At 44.1% G+C, this 22,847-nt stretch overlaps 1 protein-coding gene across 3 annotated transcripts in view; it reads left to right on the forward strand.

Annotated features, from left to right (window-relative positions):
• The window catches only part of mbd2 (methyl-CpG binding domain protein 2), an 89,137-nt gene that overhangs the window by 20,695 nt on the left and 45,595 nt on the right, over positions 1 to 22,847 (forward strand). For 2 of the 3 annotated variants that reach the window (XM_061876765.1, XM_061876764.1), the window contains exons 3-5: positions 1,783 to 1,923; positions 15,326 to 15,416; positions 15,486 to 15,663. In XM_061876765.1, the coding sequence (XP_061732749.1) occupies positions 1,783 to 1,923; positions 15,326 to 15,416; positions 15,486 to 15,663 (410 nt within the window). The remainder of the gene's footprint in view (positions 1 to 1,782; positions 1,924 to 15,325; positions 15,417 to 15,485; positions 15,664 to 22,847) is intronic. The other variant, XM_061876766.1, reaches the window with a different exon arrangement.

The following is a 22,847-nucleotide window of genomic DNA, read 5'->3' on the forward strand; positions in this document are numbered from 1 at the left end:
TGTAAGTTACCCATGCCTTGGGCACTAATGCACCCCCATACCATCACAGATGCTGGCTTTTGAACTTTGCGTCGATAACAGTCTGGATGGTTTGCCTCCCCTCTGGTCCGGATGACACAATGTCGAATATTTCCAAAAACAATTTGAAATCTGGACTCGTCAGACCACAGGACACTTTTCCACTTTGTATCAGTCAATCTTAGATGATCTCAAGCCCAGAGAAGCTGGCGGCGTTTCTGGATGTTGTTGATAAATGGCTTTCGCTTTACATAGTAGAGCTTTAACTTGCACTTACAGATGTAGCGACGAACTGTATTTAGTGACAGTGATTTTCTGAAGTGTCCCTGAGCCCATGTGGTGATATCCTTTAGAGATTAATGTCAGTTTTTGATACAGTGCCATCTGAGGGATCGAAGGTCAAGGTCATTCAATGTTGGTTTCCGGCCATGCCGCCTACATGGAGTGATTCTCTGAACCTTTTCATGATATTATGGACCGTAGATATTGAAATCCCTAAATTTCTTGCAATTGCACAGTGAGAAACGTTGCTCTTAAACTGTTTGACTATTTGCTCACGCATTTGTGGACAAAGGGCTGTCCCTCGCCCCATCCTTTCTTGTGAAAGACTGGGCATTTTTTGGGAAGCTGTTTTTATACCCAATCATGGGACCCACCTGTTCCCAATTAGCCTGCACACCTGTGGGATGTTGCAAATAAGTGTTTGATGAGCATTCCTCAACTTTATCAGTATTTTTTGCCACCTTTCCCAACTTCTTTGTCACGTGTTGCTGACATCAAATTCTACAGTTAATGATTATTTGCAACAAAACAAAAAAAAATGTTTATCAGTTTGAACATTAAATATGTTGGCTTTGTAGCATATTCAACTGAATATGGGTTGAAACGGATTTGCAAAACATTGTATGCCGTCTATATTTACATATAACACAATTTCCCAATTCATATGGAAACGTGGTTTGTAGATTTAGATGTAAAAAAGCCTGTAAATCACAAATGCGGACTATTAAATATAATTTCTGGAGAAAATCGAGGCTGCGGTGGAGCTGCATGGGAACTAGAGTCTGAGCATTTTCCAAGTTTTACCAGTTTAACTTAAATGAATAGATACATTCATCATATAGAGAAGTGGCTCAAATTTCCTTAAATAACCATGATGTCTCAGTATTTTTGAACAAAAACCTATTTGTATCTGTTATATACAGAACATTATACTGAGGAGTAAATGACATCATCATCAAATTCACATAATTTGCCATTGCACAGTGTTTGTGTCATAAGACATGTATAACATCCTCTAATGTTTGTAAACCGTATTTAACAAATATACATTAAGTTGTTGTATTACGAGGTTCCATTTCATTTTGTGCAGCTGCAGACAATTGTTGTTATGTGTTAACTCAGCAATTACCTGTTGTGTTGTTTATTCTCTGGTAAGTAAGACATTCTGTTTGAGGACCTTCCCCATTTGTGACTTTTGCTTCTAAAATAGAGGAGTGGCTTTCTTCTAATGTACTTTTCACAAGAGCCTCTTACTATGCAGAGTTATGCAGATTTTAAATTTAGAGTCAATCAGACATCATGTGATTGTGAGCCAGGGCAACATATAGGAATCCCTGAAGTACAATAGTAGTAGCATGATTAGTGGAACGACAAGCATAAAAGTTAAAGAAATAGCGTTGGTATTTTTTAGTCTGATGCCGAACACTTACATGGAAGGGTAGAAACACTTTGACACACACAATGCCGTTTCTATCTCTCCAGGGCGGAAAGCCTGATCTGAACACGACCCTGCCCATCAGACAGACGGCATCAATCTTTAAACAGCCTGTTACCAAGGTTACAAGTCACCCGGAAAACAAGGTAAAGACTGACCTGCAGAGAGCAACCGAGCAGCCCACACAGGTAAGTCTCTCTCTCTCTCTCTCTCTCTCTCTCTCTCTCACCTCTCTCTCTCTCTCTCTCTCTGATGACAGCCACATGGTGGCGCTAATATTTCATGGGTGAATTTGCAAAACAGCATTTGGGTGTATACATATTTGTCTGAAGTGACTGGATTCCCAAAACAGTAGGGACAAATTTGCATATATGTCTACCAAGCAACTTCAATATCATCCATTCATCCATTTTCTACCGCTTGTCACTTTTTGGGGTCAAGGGGGGTCGCTGGAGTCTATCTCAGCTGCATTCGAGCGGTAGGCGCGGTACACCCTGGAAAAGTCGCCACCTCAAATGAAATAAAATACTTGTATGACACAGACTCTGAGTATTTGTGCTTAGGGATAGGAAATGTTAAGATTTTTACAATTCCTTTTTTGTTCTACAGAACAATTCAGTTTTTTATCGATTCTCATTCGGAAAAAGGATAACAAACAGGTTGAGTAGCCTCAGTTTTGTTTAGCTGCAAGGAAACATGAGTTTACAAACCCATCCGTGAGGTCTTAAGAGGTGCATAGTCTCAATGGTGCGACAGGTCCTCGGAGGTCCCTGTAATATAAAAACATTATTCTGTAGCAATATCCAAATTTTCGTTCACAATCATTATGAGAGACATGACTACGGAGGTTATTTATTTTTTTAATTTATATATATTTTTTGCAGTCTAAATATTAAATAAATGCAATCAAAAGTCCGCATACAATGGAGCCTATGGGAGACGCTCTATTCCGCCTATAAAGCCCTTGAAAAAAAATTCAAACACCTCCATTGAGGTTTTGTGTACATACTGGAAGTATGTACTGTATGTAAAGTAGTAAGGGCCACATTTATAATAACATTTAATATTTACGTATTTTTTGATAATTTTCTAAGCATATGCGGCGCATTAATTAAAAAAATGCATCACAGCGTTTGCTTTTTTTTTTTTATCACTGATCACTGCTCGCTGCAGACTTTATGAGAGCCAACCAACATAATAAAACATTGCCTACTGTGCAATGTCTACCGTCATTAGAATGTAGACTGCTAGGATGTTCATATCTTCTTATTTAGATGAAGAATTACCACAACCATTTACCAAATACCACAAAGAAACGGGATGGGGGGTCTTTTTGTGTCTTTCTTGCCATTTTCGAGTTCTAAATGGCTATCAAAGTGTACCAACTTGTCGGAATACATCCTCGGAACTTCTTCTGTCCAGGTGAGATGCATGTTTTATGATCTACAATAAACTTCCAGGGAACAGGGAAGCGAAGAAACGCCACACCAGTCGATCATGTCGAAATTGTACACAGGCCTATGATCACAGCACCACTATAAATAGTCTGCGTTAGAGCTCATAATAACAATAGCACTAATACTTAGTTCTTTGTTAAGACTAGTACGGGGGAAGGAGACGACAAAACGGCAGGAGCTCAAACTCAATATATTTATTGAGCGTTTGATGAATACGTGGTGTGTGTATGCTACTATGTGTTTGAATGTAAAACTATGTGCAGGAATTAACATGTGTAAATACCCTAGTATTTACACATGTTAATGTTTTAGTGCGTAGTGCGTGTTGAATGGTGGCGTCCAAATCAAGAGGGAAGAGGCTAGGAGGTCCGGGGTCCAAGCGTGGTCAGTGGATTAGGGAAAGCAATCCGGGTCCAGGAGGGAAACAGCAGTGGAGAGGCGCAGCAGAAGCTGCAGACACGGGCATGTGGGAAAGATGAGAGGTGACAAAGGATCAGGACGAGACACTAGGCAAACAAGCAAACGAGAGAGAGCGCAGGTGGGAGTCAGAGACGTGAGGCTTACTGGAGACAGAGCGACGTTCCGACAAGAAGAAGTCAGTGGGGAGGCCTTTTATCCTGTCGTCTGTAATCACTGCCAGGTGTGTTGATAGAAGATTGCCGACAGCTGCGGCGGCGCGTGGGCGCGGTCTGCGCAGCGAATGCAGGGGCGTGTCTGGAGGAGCAACTAGGAGCTTCTGTAGACAAGTGAGATACGGACTGCGCTTGCGCCGTAACAGTGCCCCCCCCCCCCCCCCTTATTCGAGGCCCCCGACGAGCGCTGAAGAGTTCCAGGATTGGCCTGATAGAATACTTCCAGAAGAGATGGGTCAGCAAGGTAGGAGGCAGGAATCCAAGACCTATCATCAGGCCCATACCCCTCCCAGTCAACTAAGTAAACTAGCCCCCGACCTTGCCGACGGACCCCGAGAATTTCTTTCACAGTCCAAACAGGGTCACCGTTGTCCAAAATCCTGGGAGGGGGGGGAATGCGGTCGGGAGAAGAGAGTGGAGAGCTATCAACAGGCTTAATTTGAGAAACATGGACCACAGGATGTCGCTTGACTGAGGGGGGTAGAGAGAGTCTTACTGCCACTGGATTAATTATGGCCTCTATAGTGTATGGTCCTACAAATCGGGGTGCGAGTTTACGGGAAGGTACCTCGAGATGAAGATCTTTGGTCCGTAGTAGAAATTGTTGACCAGGAGAGTATGAGGGGGCGTCGTTGGTTAGCACTGCGGCACATCCTCTCTGAAGACTTAAGCAATGAGGCCCGAGCGGCCTTCCAGACCTGATGGCATCTCTTTATGTGTTTACGGGAAGAAGAAATCACAGCTTCCATATCCTGTTGAGGAAACATAGGTGGCTGGTAACCTAAAGAACACTCAAATGGTGACAACCCAGTAGCCGAACTCTTCAAGGAATTATATGCAAACTCGACCCAGGGCAGAAACTTGCTCCACGAGGATGGTTGTTTGGCGGATATGCAACGTAGCATGGTTTCGACACTTTGGTTGGCTCTTTCTGCTTGACCGTTACTTTGAGGATGGTAACCTGAGGTAAGACTGACCGTGGCCCCAATTCCCTTACAAAAGTTCTGCCACACCCGGGATGTGAACTGAGGGCCACGGTCCGAGACAATGTCCACAGGAATGCCATGTTGTCTGACTGTGTGGGTAGTGAGGAGATCAGCAGTCTCGGAAGATGATGGAAGTTTAGGTAAAGGAATGAAATGTGCGGGTTTAGAAAAACGGTCAATTATGGTTAGTATTGTGGTGTTACCTTGGGAAGGGGGAAAACCAGTGATGAAGTCCAGAGAAATGTGTGACCAAGGACGACTGGGGACTGGAAGAGGACACAGCAGTCCTGCCGGCGGTCTGTGGGACAGTTTATTACGGGCACAAGTACTACATGCGGCAATGAACTCACGGGTATCCTTGGCCATGGATGGCCACCAGAACCGCCGGCGGATAAAGGAAAGGGTACGTTGAAATCCCGGATGGCAGGTGAAGACACTGGAATGCCCCCAGTCCAGAACTCGAGGTCGTAGTTCGCGTGGAACGAAGAGTGTTGGGGGGTCCCCCCTTGACTAACCTTCAAGGCATCCTTGACCAAACCCTCAACTTCCCATGTGACCATGCCGATAATTCTAGAGGGAGGAAGGATTGTCTCCTCCGGGGTGTCGCAGGTGGTCTCCTCCGAGAACTGACGGCAGAGGGCATCAGCCTTGGTATTTCGTGAGCCAGGTCTGTAAGAGAGAATGTAGTCAAAATGACTATCAATCAATCAATCAATGTTTACTTATATAGCCCTAAATCACTAGTGTCTCAAAGGGCTGCACAAACCACCACGACATCCTCGGTAGGCCCACATAAGGGCAAGGAAAACTCACACCCAGTGGGACATCGGTGACAATAATGACCCAGTGGGACGTCGGTGACAATGATGACTATGAGAACCTTAGAGAGGAGGAAAGCAATGGATGTCGAGCGGGTCTAACATGATACTGTGAGAGTTCAATCCACAATGGATCCAACACAGTCGCGAGAGTCCAGTCCAAAGCGGATCCAACACAGCAGCAAGAGTCCTGTTCACAGCGGAGCCAGCAGGAAACCATCACAAGCCGGACAATTCCACAAACTTTATGGCTGGCTCACATCGTAGTCACTCCGTGATCACATACGACCGCCAGACACTTCTGGATGTGGACATATCGGGCTGTTTTGGACTGATAGACGCGTGCGTGCTAACCGTGCTAACTAGCATGGGAATACGTCGGCAGCTACATCCAGCGGCCTGTGAAGCAGGGGAGTCTAGTAGCAGCGGGGGCCGTCTACGGAGCAGACGCCAGCGGTGAGATCGGAATCGCGGATGTCGAGCGGGGCTAAAAACAAAGCAGAAGGCTAATCCCCACAGAACACCACTTCCCTCCATCCTGAAGACCGATTTAAATGGAAAATGCGAGACTACTGGTCTGGGTAAGGAGTCAGTTAAATTAGAACACGTTTTTTCTGCTTTGAGTGTTTCAGAGATGGACATGTGTTTTACCGAGGTGGCTAACTATGATGCGTGCAGTTTATCAAAGCAACAAACAAACAATCGGAACATGCGTTCTACTGAGTTGGCTAACCATGATGCGTGCAGTTTATCAAAGCAACAAACAAACAATCGGAAAATCCCCGTCACTGAGGAGGCTAACCATGATGCGTGCAGTTTATCAAAGCAACAATCAAACAATCGGAAAATTCCTGTCGTATCAATTCCTAGATATGGTCGTAATTATACTAAATTCACTGGACATAATAAACACAACATTATTAATATTGCTACTACGGATAATTTGATCAAAAACTCCCTAAAACAGCCCACTACCTATAATATAGTTTTTTTAAACATAAGATCATTGTCTCCCAAAACGTTGTTAGTTAATGATATTATCAGAGACAACAATCTTAACGTCATCGGTCTCAGCGAAACCTGGCTTAAACCAAATGACTTTTTTGCGCTAAATGAGGCATGTCCTCCTAACTTTACACATGCGCATATTGCCCGTCCGCTTAAAAGGGGTGGGGGGGTCGCACTAATATACAACGAAAACTTTAACCTTAGTCCTAACATAAATAATAAATATAAATCGTTTGAGGTGCTTACTATGAGGTCTGTCACACCACTGCCTGTACACCTGGCTGTTATCTACCGCCCCCCAGGGCCCTATTCGGACTTTATCAATGAATTCTCAGAGTTCGTTGCTGATCTAGTGACACACGCCGATAATATAATCATAATGGGGGACTTTAATATCCATATGAATACCCCATCGGACCCACCGTGCGTAGCACTCCAGACTGTAATTGATAGCTGTGGTCTCACACAAATAATAAATGAACCCACGCATCGCAACGGTAATACGATAGACCTAGTGCTTGTCAGGGGTATCACCGTTTCCAAAGTTACGATACTCCCGTATACTAAAGTATTGTCCGATCATTACCTTATAAAATTCGAGGTTCAGACGCATGTTCGTCAAACTAATAATAATAATAACTGCTATAGCAGCCGCAACATTAATACGGCCACAACGACAACTCTTGCTGACCTACTGCCCTCGGTAATGGCACCATTCCCAAAGTATGTGGGCTCTATTGATAACCTCACTAACAACTTTAACGACACCCTGCGTGAAACCATTGATAACATAGCACCGCTAAAGTTAAAAAAGGCTCCAAAAAAGCGCACCCCGTGGTTTACAGAAGAAACTAGAGCTCAGAAATTATTATGTAGAAAGCTGGAACGCAAATGGCGCACGACTAAACTTGAGGTGCACCATCAAGCATGGAGTGATGGTTTAATAACTTATAAATGCATGCTTACCTTAGCTAAAGCTAAATATTACTCAAATCTCATCCACCGTAATAAAAACGATCCTAAATTTTTGTTTAGTACGGTAACATCGCTAACCCAACAAGGGACCCCTTCCAGTAGCTCAACCCAATCAGCTGATGACTTTATGCAATTCTTTAGTAAGAAAATTGAAGTCATTAGAAAGGAGATTAAAGACAATGCGTCCCAGCTACAACGGGGTTCTATTAACACTGATACGATTGTATATACGGCGGATACTGCCCTCCAAAATAGTTTCTCTCGTTTTGAGGAAATAACATTAGAGGAATTGTTACAACGTGTAAATGGAATAAAACAGACAACATGTTTACTTGACCCTCTTCCTGGGAAACTGATCAAGGAGCTCTTTGTATTATTAGGTCCATCAGTGCTAAATATTATAAACTTATCACTTTCCTCGGGCACTGTTCCCCTAGCATTCAAAAAAGCGGTTATTCATCCTCTTCTTAAAAGACCTAACCTCGATCCTGACCTCATGGTAAACTACCGACCGGTGTCTCACCTTCCCTTTATTTCAAAAATCCTTGAAAAAATTGTTGCGGAGCAGTTAAATGAACACTTAGCGTCTAACAATCTATGTGAAACCTTTCAATCCGGTTTCAGGGCAAATCACTCCACGGAGACAGCCCTCGCAAAAATGACTAATGATCTATTGCTAACGATGGATTCTGATGCGTCATCTATGTTGCTGCTCCTTGATCTTAGCGCTGCTTTCGATACCGTCGATCATAATATTTTATTAGAACGTATCAAAACACGAATTGGTATGTCAGACTTAGCCCTGTCTTGGTTTAACTCTTATCTTACTGATAGGATGCAGTGTGTCTCCCATAACAATGTGACCTCGGACTACGTTAAGGTAACGTGTGGAGTTCCCCAGGGTTCGGTCCTTGGCCCTGCACTCTTCAGCATCTACATGCTGCCACTAGGTGACATCATACGCAAATACGGTATTAGCTTTCACTGTTATGCTGATGACACCCAACTCTACATGCCCCTAAAGCTGACCAACACGCCGGATTGTAGTCAGCTTGAGGCGTCTTAATGAAATTAAACAATGGATATCCGCTAACTTTTTGCAACTCAACGCCAAAAAAACGGAAATGCTGATTATCGGTCCTGCTAGACACCGAACTCTATTTAATAATACAACTCTAACATTTGACAACCAAATAATTAAACAAGGCGACACGGTAAAGAATCTGGGTATTATCTTCGACCCAACTCTCTCCTTTGAGGCACACATTAAAAGTGTTACTAAAACGGCCTTCTTTCATCTCCGTAATATCGCTAAAATTCGCTCCATTCTGTCCACTAAAGACGCTGAGATCATTATCCATGCGTTTGTTACGTCTCGTCTCGACTACTGTAACGTATTATTTTCGGGTCTCCCCATGTCTAGCATTAAAAGATTACAGTTGGTACAAAATGCGGCTGCTAGACTTTTGACAAGAACAAGAAAGTTTGATCACATTACGCCTGTACTGGCTCACCTGCACTGGCTTCCTGTGCACTTAAGATGTGACTTTAAGGTTTTACTACTTACGTATAAAATACTACACGGTCTAGCTCCATCCTATCTTGCCGATTGTATTGTACCATATGTCCCGGCAAGAAATCTGCGTTCAAAGGACTCCGGCTTATTAGTGATTCCCAAAGCCCAAAAAAAGTGTGCGGGCTATAGAGCGTTTTCCGTTCGGGCTCCAGTACTCTGGAATGCCCTCCCGGTAAGTGAATTATATTTATATAGCGCTTTTCTCTAGTGACTCAAAGCGCTTTACATAGTGAAACCCAATATCTAAGTTACATTTAAACCAGTGTGGGTGGCACTGGGAGCAGGTGGGTAAAGTGCCTTGCCCAAGGACACAACGGCAGTCACTAGAATGGGGGAAGCGGGAATCGAACCTGCAACCCTCAAGTTGCTGGCACGGCCACTCTACCAACCGAGCTATGCCGCCCCAACAGTTCGAGATGCCACCTCAGTAGAAGCATTTAAGTCTCACCTTAAAACTCATTTGTATACTCTAGCCTTTAAATAGACTCCCTTTTTAGACCAGTTGATCTGCCGATTCTTTTCTTTTTCTTCTATGTCCCACTCTCCCTTGTGGAGGGGGTCCGGTCCGATCCGGTGGCCATGTACTGCTTGCCTGTGTATCGGCTGGGGACATCTCTGCGCTGCTGATCCGCCTCCGCTTGGGACCAGTGGGCCTGTCTGTCATTAAGTCTTTTGGCCGACCGGACATGCAGGAGATTACGATGGTCAGTGAGGACCTGAAACTGGTGCTTGGCCCCTTCCAGCCAATGTCTCCACTCCCTTAAAGCCTCGTGGACAGCAAGCAACTCCCGATTACCAGCGTCATAGTTTCGTTCAGCAGAGGATAAGCGTCTTGAGAAGAAAGCACAAGGGTGGATCTTGTTGTCCTGCTTGGAGCGTTGGGAGAGGATTGCCCCAATACCGGAATTGGATGCATCCACCTCAACGATGAATGGGTAGTCTGGGTCTGGATATACGAGGATGGGTGCGGAAACAAAACTCGCCTTAAGGCTCCAAAATTCCATACCTGCTTCTCGATTCCACTGAAAAGGTATGTTGGTAGAGGTAAGTGCATGAAGGGGTGCTGCCAACTTACTAAAAAGTCTTTGATGAAGCGTCTGTAGAATCCGGCAAACCCCAGGAAGCGTCGCAGCTCAGTCCGGGTTGTGGGTTGAGGCCATTCTACCACCGCCTTCACCTTCTTGGGGTCAGCCTTGATATGTCCTTTCTCAATAAAAAAAACCCAGGAAATCAACAGATGAGGAATGAAACTCACATTTTTCAGCCTTGACGAAGAGACGGTTCTCCAGTAAGCGTTATAGGACGAGACGGACGTGTTCCTGATGTTCCAGAGGGTCCTTGGAGAAAATCAGAATGTCGTCCAGGTAAACAACAACAAAACGGTCTATCATGTCTCTGAGGATGTCATTAATGAGGGCCTGGAAAACTACAGGAGCATTGGTCAGTCCAAAAGGCATGACCCTATATTCAAAATGACCCAGGTGAGTGTTGAATGCAGTTTTCCATTCGTCTCCCTCTCTGATGCGTACCAGATGATAGGTGTTGCGTAGATCTAGTTTGGTGAAGATGGTGGCAGGGGTGAGCGGTTCGAAAGATGAATTGAGCAGGGGTAATGGATATTTATTCTTAATAGTGATGCAGTTGAGTTGACAGTAATCGATACATGGCCGGAGGGATCCATCCTTTTTGCTGACAAAAAAAAACCCAGCGGCAACAGGGGACTTGGACTGTCTAATTATTCCAGAGGCCAGGGACTCGGAAATGTAGTCCCTCATAGCTTGCTTCTCAGGAAGGGACAGGTTATATAGACGGCTGGACGGGAGGACTGCATTGGGGATGAGGTCGATAGCGCAGTCGTATGGTCTGTGAGGAGGAAGCGATATAGCTTGATCCTTGCTGAACACTGCGGCCATGTCATGATATATTTCCGGGACTCGGGAGAGATCAGCCGGGGGTGAAACTGATCTAGGTTTTTTAGGGGATACCACTGCCGACCGGAGACAGTTAGCATGGCAGTGGTTACTCCATGCCAGAATCTTGCCAGTAGACCAGGAAATATGGGGGTCATGTTGACTCAGCCAAGATCGGCCGAGGACGAGGGGGGTGACCGGGGCGTTCAGAACCCAGAAACTAATGGTCTCAGAATGATTACCAGAAAGGGTAAGTGAAACGGGTTTGATGCGATGTTTGATAGGTCCTAAAGGGTGGCCATCTAAAGCCTGGGCAGAAACAAATGTCACAAGGGGAATTAAAGGGATTCCAGTCTCCTTGGCATACCTCAGATCAATGAAACTCTCGTCGGCCCCGGAGTCCAAATAGGCGTCCACCGAAAGTGTCCTATCCTCCCAAGTCAGGGTAGCAGGGAAAATAATACTCGGATCCTTCCTGGAAAGTGTAGCGGGGATTGTAGTGTGGCTCACCAGAATCCTTTCGACTGGTGAGGCCGGCCCTTTTGGTCTAAAAGGGGCAGTTGCGGATATGATGGTCCGCCAGACCACAATATAGGCATAGATGGTGTTGGAACCTCCGCTCTCATTCCTCGAAAGTGAGTTGGGATCTGCCAATCTGCGTCGGTTCTGGTGGATGGATAGGAGCCGAATTAACTGTGCCTGTCTGCCTTGTGAGGGTTCGGCTGGCCAGGCGAGGAGGTCTTGCCATCGCAATTCTGCAAAGGTCCTCTTCTCTCTCAGCTTCACGTTCAGAAAGTCGCTGATCAAACAGGAGGGCTAGCTCAATGAGCTCATGACAAGAAGATGGCCTGTCTCGCAACAATCCATCCTTATTTTTCTCATTAAGACCTCTCCTGTACGCGCTCAGAAGAGCTCGGTCATCCCATCCACTCTCGGCCGCCAAAGTGCGGAACTCCAGAGTGTAATTGGCCACAGATCGGGAATCTTGTCGGAGGGAATGAAGTCTTGAGGCCGCGTTTCTACCATCAGCAGGGTGATCAAAAACGGCCAAAAATTCTTTGCAAAATGCCGCATAATTAGAAGTAAACCCCAAAGTCTTGCTAAGGGTGGAAGTGGCCCACTTAAGAACAGGTCCCGAAAATATGGAAAACATAAAGGTTATTTTGGCCCCATCGTCTGCATAGCGAGACGGTTGGTGTTGAAAAATAAGCTTGCATTGAACCAGGAAGCCAGGACAAAGTTCAAAATCTCCCTCAAAAATTCTAGGACTAGCTATCTTGGGTTCACAGAGGGAGGACGGTCCTCCAGTGGCTAGTGAAGTGCTCAAAGCGGGCGTGGGAGATGTCACCTGGCCGAAACTGTGATTGTCTAGTCTTGACAACAGGTCCGCGAAAGAGGCGTCCAGTTTGTCCTCCAGGGTGGTAAATCGGAACTGATGTTGTCGAAGGACAGACTGGATGACTGACAGGTCGGTAGGTGGGGGAGTTCGGGTCAGAGGACCGGCTGGGGATCTCGTTGTGTCGTCTGGTTCCATCTTGGTCGGAATGTACTGTTAAGACTAGTACGGGGGAAGGAGACGACACAACGGCAGGAGCTCAAACTCAATATATTTATTGAACGTTTGATGAATACGTAGTGTGTGTATGCTACTATGTGTTTGAATGTTAAACTATGTGCAGGAATTAACATGTGTAAATACCGTAGGAGGTGTTGTAGTGCGTGTTGAATGGTGGCGTCCAAATCAAGAGGGAAGAGGCTAGGAGGTCCGGGGTCCAAGCGTGGTCAGTGGATTAGGGAAAGCAATCTGGGTCCAGGAGGGAAACAGCAGTGGAGAGGCGCAGCAGAAGCTGCAGACACGAACGAGCCTGTGGGGAAGATGAGAGGTGACAAAGGATCAGGACGAGACACGACGCAAACAAGCAAACGAGAGAGAGCGCAGGTGGGAGTCAAAGACATGAGGCTTACTGGAGACAGAGCGACGTTCCGACGAGAAGAAGTCAGTGGCGAGGCCTTTTATCCTGTCGTCTGTAATCACTGCCAGGTGTGTTGATAGAAGATTGCCGACAGCTGCGGCGGCGCGTGGGCGCGGTCTGCACAGCGAATGCAGGGGCGTGTCTGGAGGAGCAACTAGGAGCTTCTGTAGACAAGTGAGATACGGACTGCGCTTGCGCCGTAACATTCTTATTCAAATCACAAAATGTAAAGAGTTTTGTCGGCGGTTTTTGAAAAAATACTTATTGGATTTTATGGGTGAAATAGAGGACCTCCCTCTGGCTTTGTAAGCGGACCTTTATTTATATTTGTTTACAAGTCTGAATGCTCTATATCCATCCATCCATCCATGTTCACCTTCTTTATCAAAGTGTCGTCACTCTATTTTCTTCGGCCTCATGGTGGATTATTTTGCAGTCCATCAATCTATCCATTTTCTACCGCTTGTCCCTTTTGGGGTCGTGGGGGGTCGCTGGTGCCTATCTCAGCTGTATTCGGGTGGAAGGCGGGGTACATCCTGGACAAGTTGCCATCTCATCGCAGGGCCAACACAGATAGACGGACAACATTCTCAATCACATTCACACACTACGGCCAATTTAGTGTTGCCAATCAGCCTATCCCCAGGTGCATGTCTTTGGAGGTGGGAGGAAGCCGGAGTACCCAGAGGGAACCCATGCAGTCACGGGGAGAACCTGCAAACTCCACACAGAAAAATCCAAAGCCCGGGATTGAACCCAGGACTACTCAGGAAATTTTTATTGTGAGGCAGATGCACTAACCCCTCCTCCACCGTGCTGCCAGAAAGCATAATAATAATAAAAAAATTATATCCATCATCTCGTTTTTCATAATAATTGTGAACGATAGGCAAAATTTCCCAAAACCTACTCAGTGGCCTAGTGGTTAAAGTGTCTGCCCTGAGATCGGTAGGTTGGGAGTTCAAACCCCGGCCGAGTCATACCAAAGACTAAAAATGGGACCCATTGCCTCCCTTGGCACTCAGCATCAAGGGTTGAATTTGGAGGTTAAATCACCATAAATGATTCCCGGGCGCAGCACAGCTGCTGCCCACTGCACTCCTCACCTCCCAGGGGGTGATCAAGGGGATGGGTCAAATGCAGAGGACAAATTTCACCACACCTAGTGTGTGTGTGAGTGACAATCATTGCTACTTTAACTTAACTTAAAAGTGCAGTTCTCCTTTAAAGGAATCAGCCTGAAAGGGAATAAGCGGTAGGAAATGGATGGATGGATGGGTGGGGGCACGTACATGCAACTAGGAGATCACAGTTCAGAGTGCTAAGATATATCTTGTGGTATACCCCAAGGGTTAGTTCAAGGACCAAAATGATAAAACTTATATATCAAGGCCATTTGTAAAGAAACTCATATACAGTTGGCAATACTGTATTCCAATCATTGGAAAATACACAGGAAGTAACAAAAACGGTTACAGTAAAAATGAGCAAACTAAAAAGATTGTTTGATTAAAAACAAATAACACCTGTATTTATTAAAACCAAACTGTTCTTATTTGAAAATACAAAAAAAAAAAAAATTGATGGTGTAAACATTGACATAGTACAAGTAAACTATTTTTAAGGAGTCATAATAAATGAGCTGCAAACCACACATTAAGTATCTACAACATAAAGTGGCAAGACATTTTCAATCCTGAATAAAGCAAAATAAATTCCGATTCAAGAGTCACTACATACTCTGGTTTTCTGGTGTTACCATATCTGAATTATTGTGAAGAGATACGGGGAAACCTACTTAATTTACCAACAGTACTGCAGAAAAGAGCAGTTAGGATATTCCATAAGGCTGGATATGGAACATACATATTCCTTGCTCATCAAATTTGAAATACTGAAATGACTGCAAAATGACTAGACCAGGGTGTACCCCGCCTTCCGTCCGAATTCATCTGGGACTGTGGCAAGGGATTTGTGAAAATGTAGGAAACGAGGCAACAACAGGCAACAAATATAATTTTTTCAGTGTTCAAGATAGCTTAAATTTATCTTTAAATTGTTTTGATTGAATATACTATCAGATCAATATGTATGACACTGTGCTTCCTTAAAGAAAAAAAAAAGTGATTTATTTTAACTTGTTTTTATACATTTTTCCTTTGGGAATGCAAATGCCACCAACTTGGTGAAATGGCAATAACCAAGGAAACCATTGTTGCATAAAGGCACTCATTACTGCTTCTGTCTCTCTGCAGCTGTTTTGGGAGAGGAGGTTGAAAGGTTTGCAATCATCAGATGTCTCAGAAAAAGTTATGCGTACTATGGACCTACCCAAAGGTCTACAGAGTGAGTTTTATACAGAAGCCTAAACGCCAATACAAGAGTTGCTTGCCTCTGACCTTTAGGTCAATGCAGGTGTCGGTCTGGACTCGAGTGATGACACTCTGTTGCGTGCCATCGCCAGTGCTCTGCACATGGGCTCATCCCCTATCACAGGACAAACATCTGTGGCAGCTGAGAAGAACCCAGCAATCTGGCTGAACACATCTCAGCCCCTCTGCAAGGCCTTTACCGTGACTGATGAACAAATACGGTGAGAGACACATTCTTGCTTAAGGGTGAAGGTGTTTTTTCTTTGCATGGGTTGACTATGATACATGTTCATACTGTAAACCTGGATTTTCGACGATGGGTGGTAACGGTACATGCTTTCAGAATTAAATTGTTGTTGCAGAACTTTAGGATTGGTACAGAGGTGTACCAAGTTCTCACACGGTATACATTGCGTAAGGGCAAGAAGTGTTTACCCTGCCAAGCATAAACAAATAGAGTGGTATCTCAGTTTTCATACACTTCACTTTCCGTACGATAATTTTTTTTTGGAAGAAAAGGGTTTCCAAAAACTTTGTATACCCGTCTCGGTTATCGTACGGGCAAACATTTCACGTCACAAACTAGTCCATTGTCCGTGTATCATTCTGCAGAATGGAATGGCAAAACAAATAATTCCATACGTTCGAAGTGTTGCTGACATGTGTCACCTTATGGGTTAAAATACAATTAATTACACATATGAACTAATCTGGATTCATGCATTAATTGTGGCAGCCCTGTTTTGTTTTATGGATTGTTGTTTTGTTTATGGATTGTTTTGACCTAATTTGCCTCCTGATTATATTAATAATGTATTATATTAATATTCACGGGGAGAACATGCAAACTCCACACAGAAAGATCCCGAGCCTGGATTTAAACCCAGGACTGCAGGCCGTGAATGCGTGGGTTCCCTCCGGGTACTCCGGCTTCTTCCCACTTCCAAAAAACATGCCCCTGGGGATAGGTTGATTGGCAACACTAAAATTGGCCCTAGTGTTTGAATGTGAGTGTGAATTTTGTCTGTCTATCTGTGTTGGCCCTGTGATGAGGTGGCGACTTGTCCAGGGTGTACCCCGCCTTCCGCCCGATTGTAGCTGAGATAGGCGCCAGCGACCCCCGCGACTCCCAAAAAGGGAATAAGCGGTAGAAAATGGACGGATATATTAATATTTTTTTTACCCTGATGGGATCCCTGAAATTAGCATCAAGCTATTGCATTTTGAAATTTGGAGCCTTCCTGCAATTTTGAGCTTCCGCTTTGTTGGCATGGAAAATTGCAACATTATCAAGAGGCAGTCCGTCTGAGACTGATTGAAGTACTACACTGCTTGTTTCCCGGTCAAGTGCTTGAGTCGGTGCTGAGTAGGGCCTGCAACTGGCCGTGATGTAATGTGCAACAAGGATATCGAAATATGGCATGGTTTGATTTTACACCAATCGGTACCTTCTCGCAGGCCTACTGATGGACTTCAGTCAGTACTTGTGAAAATACTGAATTTGGTAGCCATCCCTACTTCAAAATGATCGCTACATTTTTTGTTACGTTTATACTGGGGGAAGGAGACGGCAAGACATCAGGAGGTCTAGCTCAAAGGTTTTATTTTGGCTTGATGAGTACGTGGGGTGTGTATGCAACTATGTGTGTGGATGCAAGGCTATGTGTGGAAGTTACTCAAATATAAGTTACCTGGGGTTGTTGTAAGTGTGTGTTGATTGCAGTAGCAAACAAGTCCAGAAGGGTGAAGCGAGAGAGAGGTCCAAAATCCTAGCGAGGTCCGTGGGGGGCAATAGAGAGACGTCCAGAGATCCAGGTGCGAGCGCGGGGGGTCAAGGGTCCAGGGAGGCAGTCAGAGTCCGGGGAAAGAATTTAGCAGGTGAGACGAACCGCTCACTGCAGAGACACGGAGGTACTGTGGGAATAGCAGACGACAAGGACAGATATGGACCAGGCACGAGGGAGACAAAACGAGCAAGAGAGAGAGACACAGGTGAGGAGCCAGAGACGTGAAGCTTACTGAATCAAAAGGTTGTTCCGGCATGGAGCAGTCAGTGGCGTGAGTTTTTATGCCGCTGCCTCTCGTCAAGACCAGCTGCGTTGATAGGTGATTGTCGGCAGCTGTGGAGGCGCATGGCTGCAGTCTGCGCGGCACGCGCGGGGGCGTGTCTTGCCGTGCGAACAGCGGGGCCTCTAGGTGCTACTGCTGGGGAGGGAGAAGCAGATGGCGTGTGCATCATAACATTTTTAACAGATTTCAGACCAAATTAATTTGTAAATGTGATTGGGAAAAGGGTAATCAAAGAGGGCCGATACTGATTATTAGTAGTGAAGAAGGCAGTTAGCCAATATCCATCTACAATAAAAGTGACATATTAGCATCAACATTTAGAATAACAATATTATTAACTCTTGCACTCAACTTTGTTTAAATGACTGAAGCATGTACATTTAAAAAACAAACAACGACACATAGTGCTGAAGTTCCTTGGCACAGGAGCATCTCGTATAAAGTTAAATACACATTTGAATAAATAGATTGCTTCCTGAAGTCTTGTATCCCTGAACTCATTTGTATCCCTGCCACACAGACAGGCTGAAATAATATGTACCATATTTTTCGGACTATAAGGCGCAGTTTTTTTCATAGTTTGGCCGGGGGGCGCGACATATGCTCCGGAGCGACTTATGTGTGAAATTATTAACACATTACCGTAAAATATCAAATAATATCATTTATTTCATTCGCGGAAGAGACGAAGAAAATGTCAGCAATCGTCACACACACGTCAGCAATCGTCACATACACATCAACCAATAAGAATTCGGCGGGGGAGGGTCATGGCAGAAGTGCATTGTGGGTCATGGAACTGCTATTTGTTAGATGCTACTGCCGTAGCTATTAAAATGAATAATTTCATCGTTGGCGGTAACTTATAAAAACTGAGAAGGGCTGAACAAAAATGTCACCGAAAAGGAAATCATGTACTGCAGATTACACAATATCAAATAATATTATTTATCTAATTCGCAGAAGAGACCAAGAAAATGTCAGAAATTGTCACACACACGTCAGTAATAGTCACATACACGTCAACCAATACGAATTCCAATACGAAGGAAATCATGTACTGCAGATTACAAGCTGGACGTAGTGAAATATGCAGCAGAAAACGACAACAGGAAGAGGCACATACCTTTGGAGTTGGCAGAGTTGTTTAGAAGCGACATCGAGGAAGAACATTTCATGGGATTTATCGATTAGGAACGACAGATTGTTTGGTAAACGTATAGCATGCTCTACTGTATATGTTATAGTTATTTGAATGACTCTTACCATAATATGTTACGTTAAAGACCTACTAAAATTAGATTTTCTTATTCAAACGGGGATAGCAGGTCTATTCTTTGTGTCATCCTTGATCATTTCGCGATATTGCCATATTTTTGCTGAAAGGATTTAGTAGAAAATATCGACGATAAAGTTTGTGACTTTTGGTCGCTAATAAAAAACCTTGCCTTTACCGGAAGTAGCAGACAATGTGCGCGTGACGTCACTGGTTGTAGAGCTCCTCACATCCTCACATTGTTTACAATCATAGCCACCAGCAGCTAGAGCGATTCGGACCGAGAAAGTGACAATTTCCCCATTAATTTGAGCGAGGATGAAAGATTTGTGGATGAGGATAGTGAGAGAGAGTAAAGGACTAGAAAAAAAAAAAAAGACAAGGGCAGTGAGAGCGATTCACATGTTATTAGACACATTTACTAGGATAATTCTGGAAAATCCCTTATCTACTTATTGTGTTACTAGTGCTTTAGTGACATTATATGGTACCTGAAAGTCGGAGGGGTGTGGCCACGGTTGTGGTGACCGCCAGTGTCTCCGTTGGGCGGAGGTAATAGTCCGCAGCTGCAGGAGGACGCAAGTTCCGCTCATAACTACTCCACTTTTCTCACAGAAACCTGCCGGTTGACATGTGGTCGAGAACCATGTTCGCTTGACCGCTCTGTTCCATAGTAAAGCTTCACCTTCTGGAATTTTAAACAAGGAAACACTGGCTGTGTTTGTGTGGCCAAAGGCGGCCGCAATACACCGCTTCCCACCTCCATCTTTCTACTTTGATTTCTCCATTATTAATTGAACAAATTGCAAAAGATTCAGCAACACAGATGTCCAGAATACTGTGTAATTGTGCGATTAAAGCAGACTACTTATAGCTTGGATCGGGCTGGAAAAAAATGTCCGCAACAACCGGTGACGTCATCATACCGCAACGTTTTCAATAGGACACTTTGCGGGAAATTTAAAACTGCAATTTAGTAAACAAAAAAGGCCATATTGGCATGTGTTGCAATGTTAATATTTCATCATTGATATATAAACTATCAGACTGTGTGGGTTTCAGTAGGCCTTTAACCTACCAGGCACCTTTTCAGTTGGTTATTAATGCGCCATATAACATACACTTATTCAGCCTGTTGTTCACTATTCTTTATTTATTTTAAATTGCCTTTCAAATGTCTATTCTCGGTGTTGGATTTTATCAAATAAATTTCCCCCAAAAATGCGACTTATACTTCAGTGCGATGTATATATGTTTTTTTCCTTTTTTATTATGCATTTTCGGCCGGTGCGACGTATACTCCGGAGCCACTTATAATCTGAAAAATACGGTATCCTTAATGATGTCAACTTTGGTTTGAAATGATTTCAAATTCACAAGTGTTGAAATTGACAGACCATTAACAGACGGATCACCGAGCAATATTAAACTTTTTTACAAAAAAGACAAAGTTTTTTAAGACACTCTAATGCAGCAATATAAAGTACAAAACGTAACGTACACATCATCAAAAGCATTGTTTAGGTATAAATATAATGAGTTACAATATTAACATCTTCATCGAGGCCTGATTGTATCGATCCACATTTTGTATTATCACGCTTATGTGTAGCAGCTTATACAAAATATTTCAGGGACACGCATCCCGCCCAACATTTGTGCTACAAACTCTCTATCCTGTTTGTGTGTCTCTGCAATTAAACTAGACTGAATTTTGTTTGAGTGTTTAATCTCTCTCTCAAACACACAAACATGTTTCTAATCTAACGGGCTGTTTCTGTATCAATATTTTGATTCACAGACATGTCGTGAGGTTTTACGAGCTCGCAGTTGCTGCTTATGTTTATGAAGTTTTTCCAGTATTCTGCCCATAACGGTACTAAAAGTTGTGACATGTAGAGGACTGGGACATTTATTACACTTTCGGCTGAGTTTTATGTGTTCACGTACCTTCGACACAACTGGAGTTAAACGCTACACTTTTCTCTCTGCTGTGTGTTTGAGAATGAGAAGTCTGCAAAAGACCTCGGCTTTTGATTGGCTCTGCCGCCTACGAGTGTTTGCGTAATCAGTCAGATGACATTGCTGGAGACCGGTGTGGTGCGGCTGCATCTGTGCCAAAATAACCCGTTTTAAATGGATCCGTTGGATTATAAAAAGCCATTTGTTCAATGCATTTAAATGATGGTTATGCTGGGAGAGGTAACAATAACTATTCATTATCAATAATAATAATAATAATATATTTTGGACACTTTTATGGACAGACTTTCTAGGCGCAGTCAGGGCGCTGAGGGTATCTGGTTTGGTGGCTGCAAGATTAGGTCTCTGCTTTTTGCAGATGATGTGGTCCTGATGGCTTCATCTGGCCAAGATCTTCAGCGACTGGGATGAGAATCAGCACCTCCAAGTGTGAATCCATGGTTCTCGCCCGGAAAAGGGTGGAGTTCCATCTCCGGATTGAGGAGGAGATCTTGCCCCAAGTGGAGGAGTTTAAGTACCTCGGAGTCTTGTTCACGAGTGACGGAAAAGTGGATCGTGAGGTCGACAGGCGGATCGGTGTGGCGTCTTCAGTAATGCGGACGCTGTATCGATTCGTTGTGGTGAAGAAGGAGCTGAGCCGGAAGGCAGAGCTCTCAATTTACCGGTCGATCTATGTTCTCATCCTCACCTATGGTTATGAGCTTTGGGTTATGACCCAGAGGACAAGATCACGGGTACAAACGGCCGAGATGAGTTTCCTCCGCCGGGTGGCGGGGCTCTCTCCCTTAGAGATAGGGAGGAAAGCTCTGTCATTCGGGAGGAGCTCAAAGTAAAGCCGCTGCTCCTCCACATCGAGAGGAGCCAGATGAGGTGGTTCGGGCATCTGGTCAGGATGCCACCCGAGCGCCTCCCTAGGGAGGTGTTTCTGGCACGTCCTAGGACACGTTGGGAAGACTTTGTTTCCCGGCTGGCCTGGGAACACCTCGGCAGGAGCTGGACATAGTGGCTGGGGAGAGGGAAGTCTGGGCTTCCCTGCTTAGGCTGCTGCCCCCGCGACCTGATCTCGGATAAGCGGAAGAAGATGGATGGATGGATGGATAATATATTTTTAAAAAGGCGGATACAAATTAAAAAGGGCTGATACCGATATTCGTCAAGATGTAAAATATCGTCGCAGATAATCGATCGATCTCAATGCTGGACAAGCATGGTAATTAGAGAATAAAGTGATGATGCCATGTAAGTAACGAGCAATCAAGTTCCAATAAACCAAGGAAAGAGTATGAATTTGAAGAAAAGTACACGCTGCCACAGTCAGACTAGCTAATTCATACAAAACAGGCAACTCAGATGGCATAAACAGCTGCTAAATTTTTCATCTTGTCTGCAAACAACAAGTTAACGCTGCGTCTCACACAATATTTTTAATTACCTTGCTGGCATTTTTTTTTGCTTTCCAGCCATCGCCTAACAGCATGTCGGAATTTCTCCATGTTCAAGCAATCACGACAAAATTCACATTGGTCAGCTGCAGATAAAGCTCCAATTCGTCATCTTAATCAATTATTTTAATTTAGATCATTTGATAAGAAATAAAAAAATATATATGTTGCAGCGTTAGTTGAGACTTTGCTTTTGGGTTTTGTGGTAGCTGATATGATTCAAATATGCTTTATTGTCATTCTTGTCTTCATTAACATGAGAAAACAACAAAATAGGATAAAAGCTGCGTTGGTAAAGTAAAGTGGTACAGTACCTCATAATTAACTAGTCCGTTTTCCCGAGTATCATTCCGCGTAATCGAGAAACTAAACATTAAGCAGGACTTTCCTTCTCGGGCAGCACGGTGGGGGTTAGTGCATCTGCCTCACAATACGAAGGTCCTGAGTAGTCCTGGGTTCAATCCCGGGCTTGGGAAAGAAACATGCTGCAGCTTTAGTTGAGACTTTGCTTTTGGGTTTTGTAGTAGCTAATATGATTCAAATATGCTTTATTGTCATTCTTGTCTTCATTAACATGAGAAAATGCCAGAATAAGATAAAAGCTGCGTTTGTAAAGTAAAGTGGTACAGTACCT

This window comes from Nerophis ophidion, linkage group LG17, assembly GCF_033978795.1.
Source record: "Nerophis ophidion isolate RoL-2023_Sa linkage group LG17, RoL_Noph_v1.0, whole genome shotgun sequence".
Taxonomy (NCBI): domain Eukaryota; kingdom Metazoa; phylum Chordata; class Actinopteri; order Syngnathiformes; family Syngnathidae; genus Nerophis; species Nerophis ophidion.